The sequence below is a fragment of the Bubalus kerabau genome, chromosome 1 (genome assembly GCF_029407905.1).
Source record: "Bubalus kerabau isolate K-KA32 ecotype Philippines breed swamp buffalo chromosome 1, PCC_UOA_SB_1v2, whole genome shotgun sequence".
In the NCBI taxonomy this organism is placed as follows: Eukaryota; Metazoa; Chordata; class Mammalia; order Artiodactyla; family Bovidae; genus Bubalus; species Bubalus kerabau.
In genome coordinates this window covers 16020170-16029987 of record NC_073624.1, presented here as the reverse complement: position 1 = coordinate 16029987, position 9818 = coordinate 16020170, and the positions used below count along the sequence as shown (strand labels likewise).

The following is a 9818-nucleotide window of genomic DNA, read 5'->3' as shown; positions in this document are numbered from 1 at the left end:
CATTAATTTTTTTTTTAATTGGGTAACTGCTTTGCAATGTTGTGTTGGCTTCTGTCATGCAACAATATGAATCAGCCATAAGTGTGTGTGTGTGTATATATATATATATATATATATATATATATACATCCCCTCCCTCTTGAAACTTCCCTTCTCACTCCTGGCACCATTTCTTAAAAAAAAGTTTCCTCCTTTAATTTTATTGAAAAAAAAAAAAGTATAGTTTTTTAAAAATCTAAATACCGGAACAACGATTAAGGAATCATGATGTCTGGCTCTAGCCTATGGCAAGGGCAGGAGGCTTTCATTCTCTGTCTAAAAATACAGCTCACATTATTTACTGCTCAAAAAAGGAAGTTGGATTTAATACTTTCAAGGTCAACCTTAAATAACGCATCCACTGGGTTGGATCAGGAGGCTTCTGGAGTGTGTGCCTTGGCGCTTCCCCACCTTGAAGGGCCCCAGCAACAGTCATAACATTAGACCCAGAGGGTGGCCTTTTATGGAAGGAGCCGTCAGCTGCAGCAGCTCCCCTTGCAGTCTTTCCAGCTAAGACTGTTTCTACTGGGCAGCACAGTAGATAAATTCTGGGGCCCCAAACATTTACAAACAGCAAGAGAGCCTGAGAAGATCTGGAGTTCTTTGGGGGAAGAAAAGAAAATACAAGCATATTCAGAGATGCTGTGGTTTGATACCAGACCACTGGAATAAAGCGAGTCACACGAATTTTAGGGGGTTTCTCACTACATCTAAACGTTATATGTACGCTGTACTGCAGCCTATTAAGTGTGCAGCAGCATTAGGTCTAAAAACCAACATACATGCCTTCATTTAAAAATACTTAATTGCTAAAAAATGCTAACCATCATCAATAACTCAGGGTTGCCACAATTTGTTTAAAAAAAAAAAAACAATAAAGCGAGGTAAGCCTGCAAGACAAGAAGAAATAAAGTAAAAGTCACGGTGCTTCTTCTGGTTGAAGGAGGCCGGCCTCCATCTCTCTATCAGCAGAATGTGAACTTGGCCTCTCAATTTATGTCTAAAGTATGGATCTTTCCCTTCACCCAACCTTGCCAGATATGGCCTTCTCTGGTGTTCCAGGGGCTATGACTCCATGCTTCTGATGCAGGGTATAGGTTTGATCCCTGGTCAGGGAGGTTTGCTGCATGTCACACGGTGCGGCAAAACAGACAAAACGGAAAACCTTGCCAAACACTTTTGTACTTTGTTTTGAACTTGGGGGTTTGAGAGTTGGCTGAGAACTTCATGCCTGCGGGGTATGGAGGAGGTCTAGTGATTTGAGAAAACCAGTCCATTTTATCTATTCAGAGAAATTCTCTTTTTCACCCATCAGGACTCTAGAGCCAGTCTAACAGGGCCTATCCCAACCATGTGCAGTAAACTGGGCAGCTGACTTACCCTCTCTGGGCCTCAGTCTCCTCATATGTTAAATGGGAATAGTCCTCATACCTGCCTCCTGAGGGTTTTGTGAGGGCTGCATAAGGTAAGGTTGCATGGCATTGAGAACACTGCCTGCCACATTGCCAGAGATTGCTGGCCAATACTGTCATCTCCTGAATTCCATATACCAGCCTCTCACACAAATACCTCGTGGGATTATAGTTGATAACATTTTATATTCCATAGTTTTGACCTGTGCCTTTGACATGGCCCCAATGGAATCGTGTTTCTCTATAAATCCCAAGGAAATCAATGGCCTAGGTCTCACTCTCCTCTTTATTTGTATGTGGGTACAGTTCATAAATACACTCACCAATTTTTTTCCTCCCCATCCAAAACTCGCCCTTTTACCTTGAACCCCACCCAAGCCCTTGGTTAGAGAGACTTGCTTTCCTGTCGAGGAGGGGAGGGGTGGGTGGTCTTCCTTGTCACTCCGGCTTCTTGTTGGGTCTCCCTCTGTCCATTGAAGTGTGAGTCCTCAAAGGGCCTCTGAAGCTTGGGGATGTTGAGCACCATGACTCTGCCAGGGGGGCCCCAGTCCTTGAGTGATTGCGTGGCTGGCTCCGTTCCGTGCCAGGCTTGGGATTCGGATACCACGGGGCAGTGGTTAGGGTCACATGCCCTGTCTGTGCCTGAGGCTGAGCTGGTGCAGCCCCAGTAGGCAGGGAGTCTGCAATGGAGTCCTGGGCCTGCTCAGGTGGCCTGGAGAGTCCCGCCGGGGCGCCGTTCCCAGCCAGCGCCGGCCCTGCTCTCAGAGAGGCAATGTCTGAGGCCTGGCCCCTCAGGGTCCAGCTCTCCAGGCCCTTCCCAGGCCCTCAGTCAGGCCTGTGCGGGGAGGGCAGCCTCCCTTCTCCTGGCTCCTCCAGACATCGTCCGGCATGGCTGACGCTTTGGGTTCTTGGCCCTGTCAGAGGGCGTAGCACCCCAGTGTCTCTGTCTCAGCCAGGTGCCAAGCCTTGCCATCCTCCTGGTAGGGCATGGAAAGCCCGGGAGGGCGGGGGGCACCCTCTTCGGGGATGGGGTATGGAGGCTCTGGGGGTGCGGGGGGGTCTCCGGGGCCCCGGGCTCCCCCCAGGACCGGCCCGTTGTAGATATAGATGTTGCCGGTGACCGTCACAGACCCACCGGTGACATGAATGCCGTTGGTGCCTGTGGGAAGGAAGGCAGAGTGAGGGGGCGAGGGGTCAAGGTTGAGGGGGGCCCCCGCGTGCTGCCAGCATGGGACTCTGGCTTCCCCAGGGCCCCATCTGCCATCTCCCCTTTCTGCCCTGTCCCTCTCCATGCGCTTTGGTTTCCTGAGCTCTGTGTTCATTCTCTGTTTTCTTGGTTTTCAGTCTCGTCCCTTCTCTGTAGTCAGGACGCTGGCTGTTGCAGTCTCCTCTTTTCTGCCCAGCTCACACGCTCTCCCCCTGCCCTCCCTCCCTCCCTATCCCCTCTTCTCACCAGGGGCCACCTGGCCTTGTTCTGGGGGCTCAGCATCCAGGTCCCTGGCCTGGCTCAGGGGACTCTGCTGTTGGAGCACCTCTTCCTCCAAACCCGGGTTCGCTGGGATGCTGCCGGAGGCCAGGGCCAAGTCTCCAGGGGCGGGCAGAAGTGGCTTTACCAGGTCAGGAACATGAGTGTTGAACCTTGGGGGCTCCCAGTTTCCATCAGCAGGATTTGATTCCTCTCCCTGCAGGACAGAGGCCGAGAACCAGCCAAGGACGGGGGCCTCAGACTCCATCTTTCTTTAATTCCCACCCCCACCCAGTGCCTAGGCAGCTCCATGCCCCCCTCATCGAGCTTCCTGCCACAGGGCCTTTGCACTTGACGATCCCTCTTCCTGGAACACTTTCCCTGCTACCTCCTGATGTCTGGCCCTCTGTTTTCTTCAGCTCTCTGCTCAAATATCAGCTGACCACAGAGGCACTCTCTGTCTACTCTAAGAGAGTATACCCTCATTGGTTGCCACTGCCCCCCTCCCCCGCCCCCACCATGCTTTATTTAGCAGTTGGGCTCAGTTGCTTCAGTCACGTCTGACTCTTTGCAACCCCATGGACTATAGCCCACCAGGCTCCTCTGTCCACGGAATTCTCCAAGCAAGAATACTGGAGTGGGTTACCATTTCCTTCTCCATATTTAACAGTTGTTACCACTTAATACATAGTCGACTAACTTTATCCTTGCTCCACTGATAGGAAACTCTGGGAGGGTAGAGACTTTGCTTTGCTCACTGCTATTGATGCTAAAGCTGAAACTCCTGTACTTTGGCCACCTGATGCGAAGAGTTGACTCATTGGAAAAGATCCTGATGCTGGGAGGGATTGGGGGCAGGAGGAGGAGGGGCCAACAGAGGATGAGATGGCTGGATGGCATCACCGACTTGATGGACATGAGTTTGAGTGAACTCCGGGAGTTAGTGATGGACTGGACAGGTGTGCTGCAATTCATGGGGTTGCAAAGAGTCGGACACAACTGAGCGACTGAACTGAACTGAATTTCCACAGTGCCTGGCACATAGCGTGCTCAATAAATTATTAGTTGAATGATTAAATGGATGTTGAAGCTGCAGATTCTTTTCTTGCCTGCCCCCCACCCCTGTTCACCTGTCCCCTGTCCCTCCTTGCTGCCTCCCTAGCCTCCGCATTACCTCTGGGTGCCTCTTGAGCAGGGATCCTGGAATAGAAAATGAAACGGCAGGCCTCAGACTCCCAGGCTTTCCCCTCCACACCCCACCCCACAGTATGGCACTGCCCACCCTGGGCTCCCAGAATGATCAGTCTGTCATTACCCTTATCTCCAGCCTCAGAATGAAGGGGTTGGATAGATGTGATGTTTGTGTTGGGGACAAGTGCTGGGTGTCTTGAGGGTGTGAAGGGGCAGAAGTGTTGGCCCTGAGAGAGCTGAATATTCCCTCCAGCCCCCTACCCAACCTGGATGGGCACAGACCCAGGCAGACATCCCTGCCGGCCTCTGAGTCTTTCCTACCCAGCTTTCTGCAGAGAGAGGGGTGGCTCTTCCAGGTGTAGACAAAGACGGTGGTGAGGAGCAGAAACGAGACCAGAGGCAGCAGGATGGCCAGAACTAGCATCGTTCCTGGAGGACAGCAGACAGGACAAGGCGTGAGGACCCGAAGAGAGCAGCGGGTGGATGGGGCAATTAGGGAGCAGCTCTCCAGTTCTCAGGCCACCCAGATGGGAAACGGGGAGCAGGCTTCCCCTCCTGCTACTACTACTGCTCAGTCCTGTCTGACTTTTTCCAACCCAGGCTCCTCTGTCCATGGAATTTTCCAGGCAAGAATATTGGAGTGGGTTGCCATTCCCTCCTCCAGGGGATCTTCTGACCCAGGGATGGAGTCTCTTACGTCTCCTGCATTGGCAGGCAGATTCTTTACCACTTGTGCCACCTGGGAAGTTCTTTCCCTTTGTAGACCCACTGCAGTTCCTAAAGGAGGAGTTGGAGAAACTTCCCCTGGGTTACAGAGAAGGGGCATGGAGCCTGACGTGGGTGGGCTGAGAACCAGGAGAACCAGGAGAGACTCTGCCTCAGATGGAGATGTTTGGGGCGAGTGTGGTTGGCCACTGGCACAGAGGCAGCCCTGTGAGGGTGAGGACAGGCACTTGGGCTGGAAATGGGTGTGGGAGGCAGTAAGGGAGGGTGGGCTTGGGGTTGTGAGCAGACTCAGGCTGTGGGGTAAAGCCATGTTTCTGCAGATTTGGCTATCTGACAGCAAGATATACAGCAGTAGGAGCTGAACCTGTCCTTCTATAGCCATGGATGTGTTTACAGGGGTGACAGAGTCGGTGTCCCGGCTGCTGAACACTGCCTGTGGCTTCCTGGATGAGGGGGGCTGCTGATCTCCACTGGCTTGCCTGGGGCAGCTCCCAGGAGTGTGAGGGAAGGGGAGGCTGGGCTTCTCAGGTGTCTGTGTATAGCCATGGCACCGTTGTCTTCCTGTGGGCCTTGTGCCGCCATTGACAGCATGGAGTCCACTGTGCCTGTCACTTTTTCTGTCACCTGCTCCTGAGGAAACTCAGGAGGACTTAGACATTTAGACGCTGGGAGTTCAGCCTTGGTGGTCCATCTAACTCTGTGGCCTAAGTGAGTCCAGAATGGGAGGTGTGGGGAAGAATTAGACCTGGGTTTCCTGCCCAGTTGTGTGTTTTTCATATACAAAATAAGGAGATTAGTTTATGTACTCTCTGAAAGTCCAGCTCTAAATACCAATCTGAGAATTACAGAGCCAAGGACATGAAGACCTATTAGCATCAAAAGATGTGTGCTTCCAATGGGGGAAGGATGGGGGGAAGGGATAGTTCGGGACTTCGGAATGGACACGTATGCATGGCTATATTTAGAATGGATAACCAACAGAGACCTACTGTATAGCACATGGAACTCTGCTCAATGTTATGTGCCAGCCTGGATGGGAGGGGAGTTTGGGGAGAAGGGATATATATATATATATATGGCTGAGTCCCTCTGCTGTACACCTAAAACTATCACAACATTGTCAGTTAGCTCTGGTGGTGGTGGTTTAGTTGCTCAGTCGTGTCCGACTGCTAGGCTCCTCTGTCCATGGGATTTCCTAGGCAAAAATACTGGAATGGATTGCTATTTCATTCTCCAGGGAATCTTCCCAACCCAGCGACTGAACCCAGGTCTCCTGCATTGCAGGCAGATTCTTTACTAATTGAGCCACCAGGGAAGCCCTGTTAATCAGCTATGGTGGTGGTTTAGTTGCTAAGTCATGTCCGACTTTTGTGACCCCATGGACTATAGCCTGCCAGGCTCCTCTGTCCATGGGATTCTCCAGGCAAGAACATTGGCGTGGGTTGCCATTTCCTCCTCCAGGGGATCTTCCCAGCCCAGAGATTGAACCCAGGTCTCCTGCATTGCAGGCAGATTCTTTGCCAACTGAGCTACAAGGGAAGCCCTCATCAGCTATACACCAATACAAAATAAAAAAGAAAAAAAAAGCTAATCATTTTTGATACACAGTTAAAAATTAAGAATAGAATGTAGAAAAGATTATGATATAGTTGGATGAAAAATTAAGTTACAAACATTCAAATGACTCCACTTTTAGAAAAAATGTTATTTTTTTCTATTGTGTGGAAAAATGCCTGGGAAGATATATTCAAAAATGTTGAGTGGATATGCCAGCTGATGGTTCTGTAGGTGAGGTTAATTTTGTTTATCTGAATTTTCTAATCTACAGTCTGCATGTATTATGGCATGGGTTTTGAAGTAAGAAAGACCTAGAACAGGTCTTCATAATACCAACTACCACATGGGTGATCTTGGGCAAGTCACCTAACCTCTCTGGGCATTGGTTTCCTCATCTGTCAGTAAGGATAATAATAGGACTATTTCATAGGATCATTACGAGGTTTAAATGAGTTAGTGAAAGTCAAGTTCACAGAGTGTCTGACGCACAAACTCTTATTAAATGGAAGCTATGATTATAAAGGCTCAGCCATTTTTTAAAATTAAGGAAATAAACTTTCCTTTGATTGATAACAATGACAGTCATTAGAAACATCCTATAATTCTCTATAGGGCTTCCCCAGTAGCTCAGCAGTAAAGAATCCTCCTGCAATGCAGGAGACGTGGGTTCGATCCCTTGGTGGGGAAGATCCCCTGGAGGAGGGCATGGCAACCCACTCTGGTACTCCTGAAGAATCCCCTGGACAGAGAAGCCTGAGGGCTATGGTCCACTGGAACATGACTGTAGCGACTAAGCACGAGCATGCATATTCCTCTTCCAGGCAAGGAAAGCAATAATTTCACAGAAAAAATCGAGCAAGCGTCAAATGTAGAATCTTCTCTCTAGTGATGGAAGGTGTAACCTACTATACTCAGTAAATGGATTACGTGACGGTGGCATGTCCAAAATGATGACAGTGATATCAGGTACAGTTATATCTATATCTATATATCTATAGTTATAGCTATGTCTATGTCTCTGTGTAGACATACTATTGCATGTAACTTTTAAGTTACATGTAGAACATATAACTTTAAAAGTGCATGTATACACATATATGTGTGTACACGCATACATGTGTGTAAGTAACCTGGCCCAGGGATACTCCAGTTTTTCTTTGAGGAACTTCTTGCCTCAACTCTGAGAGGAAAGGGTTCATCAATTCCCTGTTTTTTTTAGATGGATGGAATTAAGGCATCTTCCCAGATGCCCCCTCCCCATGCCCCTAGTCCCTCCTCACCTGGCATGTCAGGGGGCTCTTGTGGATTTCTGCAGCTGGTGTCAGACTGGGGGGTGCCTGGGGCTTCCTCCACGAGGCCCTGGTCCTCACACCTGTGGAGGAAAGAGCCCAGCTCAGGGGGGCTCCCGGCTGGAAGTGGAGCTGGTCTGTGGAGCTGAGCGTGAGGTGGGCTGTCACCAGCTGGGGCTGGGAGGGCCAGAGGAATGCAGACTGGGCACCCTCACCTGGTATGGGGCCGGCAGCGGGCGGTGGGAGAGGAGGTGTTCTGGAAGTGTCCAGCTTTACAGGGAACACAGTTGCTGTTAGCCTCTATGACTTCATCTGGCAGGAGAGAAGCGTGGGGCAGCCAGGGTGAGTGGGCACAGGGGGCTTCTGTCCAGCTGTGGGCTTCTGTGACACCTGCTGGACGGCCCCCTACCCACCCACCCTCCCCAGTCTGTACTTCACAGCATCTTTCCTTCTCTCCCCATTGCCCAGCTTCCTCTCAGTGCTGGGAGGACCTCGAACCCTGCACCGTCCCAACTCCATTTCTCTGCAGGTTCCACCTGTGAGCCTTTCTCAGGGAGGGAGAAGCATTTTATTACACAGAGAACTAGCCACCTGGGGCGTCACCATGGACACAGTACCCTGCACCCATTCAAGAGCGCCCGCCCAGCCTCCTTCCCACCCTCTGCTGCCAGTGACCTCTGACCTTTGAGCTCGGCCTCGGTGCCAGGCGGGCAGTCGGAGAGTGGCTCGCAGTGCTCACACTCAGAGTTCCAAAAGACGCAGTACATCCCCGGCTGGCAGTGGCACTGGGTCTTGCGGTCGCTAGTGCAAGGCATGAGCTCCACGAAGCCCAGCACTGCGGGGGTGATGAGGGGGCTGCTTGGCACAGGGGCTGTGCTCCAGGACATCCCAGGCCCCCACCCCCACCCTGGAACACCCCACTCACTCTTGTCACAGGGGCGGCACAGCTGGCAGAAGGAGAGATGGTTCCAGTGCTCATTGTACGACTTCTCGGGGCATGTGGCACAGACGGTATTCTGGTGGCGGCTACATTTGGTGGAGATGTGTGTGCCTAGGTTGTGAGAGGAGCAAGAGAAGGGTCAGGGGACTGGGGTTCCCACGGTGCCCTCTGCTGCTCGCTGCGTGACCCTGGGCCTGTCCCGGTGCCTACATAGGATGGCCGGCCAGTGTCTCTCGCCCTCTGTTTCTGCCAGCTGATTTCCCTGGGAGCTGGTGTCCGGTGTCTATCCAAGGAAGCAAGGCGGGCTGGAGCCCCCTGTACCCTGCCTCCCCATCCCAGACTTCCTCTGGCCCTGGTCTCTTACCTGGGGGGCAGCGGGAGCAGCAGAGGCGAAGCTTGGACTCATAGTACTCCTTTTCCTGGTCTCCGCAGCTTTGATTCTCTGTGTGGTATGGGAGCCCCTTCAAGAAGAGATGGAATCAGGGGGGAGAATTATTCAGGGGTCAGCTGGGAGGAGCAGAGGGACATCAGAGGATGGCCCAGACCTCTCTCCCCTAGCTAAGCCTGCCCTCACCTACCTGCATAGGCTCCTCCCTCTCCAGCTGGGGTTGGGATGCGGCCAGGAGACCCCAGACGCCCAGGATGAGTAGCCCCCAGGCCAGGCCGCGGTGGGAGGTGGCCCACGGCAGGAGCATGGCGGCCAGTCAGCCTGCCAGCCGAGCAGAGGGATGGAGGCCTGGGAGGGAGGTGGAAGCCTGGACGTCCTGTCCAGTGGTGGCAGAGCCCAGAGGCTGGGACAGGACTTGATGGACGCGCCCGGGGGCCGGAACGGCCGGGCCTGGCCTGGCCTCCGGGGCTCCAGCGCCGGGGCTCAGGAAGTGGGAGTGGAGCGGCCGGCGCGGGGCGGGGACAGGGAGCGCTGGAGCCCAGGCGGCCTCTGTCGCAATCGGGAAGAGGAACAGGCTTGGCTGGCCGACGACGCAGGGCGGGAGGGGCGGCCGGGAAAGCACGTGAGGGCAGCGGGGCCGGAACCGGGGCCTCCTCCCTTCTCCGCAGGCCTGATTGGAGAGGAGGACGCAGGCCAGGCTGGGCCGGCTGGTGGGAAAGGGGTGGTGGAGCCAGCGGATGGTCCTCAGATGGGCACTCGGGAGCCCGGCTGGGGCAGAGGGGACCCGGGAACAGATAGAGTTCCAGACAGA

General features: G+C 52.9%; 1 protein-coding gene across 1 annotated transcript; it reads right to left on the bottom strand.

Annotated features, from left to right (window-relative positions):
- Positions 1–240: 240 nt before the first annotated feature.
- Positions 241–9505, bottom strand: LTBR (lymphotoxin beta receptor). Its single transcript, XM_055568939.1, is given in 11 exon segments — positions 241–2391; positions 2393–2610; positions 2905–3133; positions 4091–4116; positions 4429–4536; positions 7671–7762; positions 7895–7991; positions 8362–8514; positions 8605–8730; positions 8984–9080; positions 9198–9505. Coding segments are annotated over 11 exon segments (1374 nt in total). The 5' UTR covers positions 9315–9505; the 3' UTR covers positions 241–2280.
- Between the last annotated feature and the right edge of the window lie 313 nt (positions 9506–9818).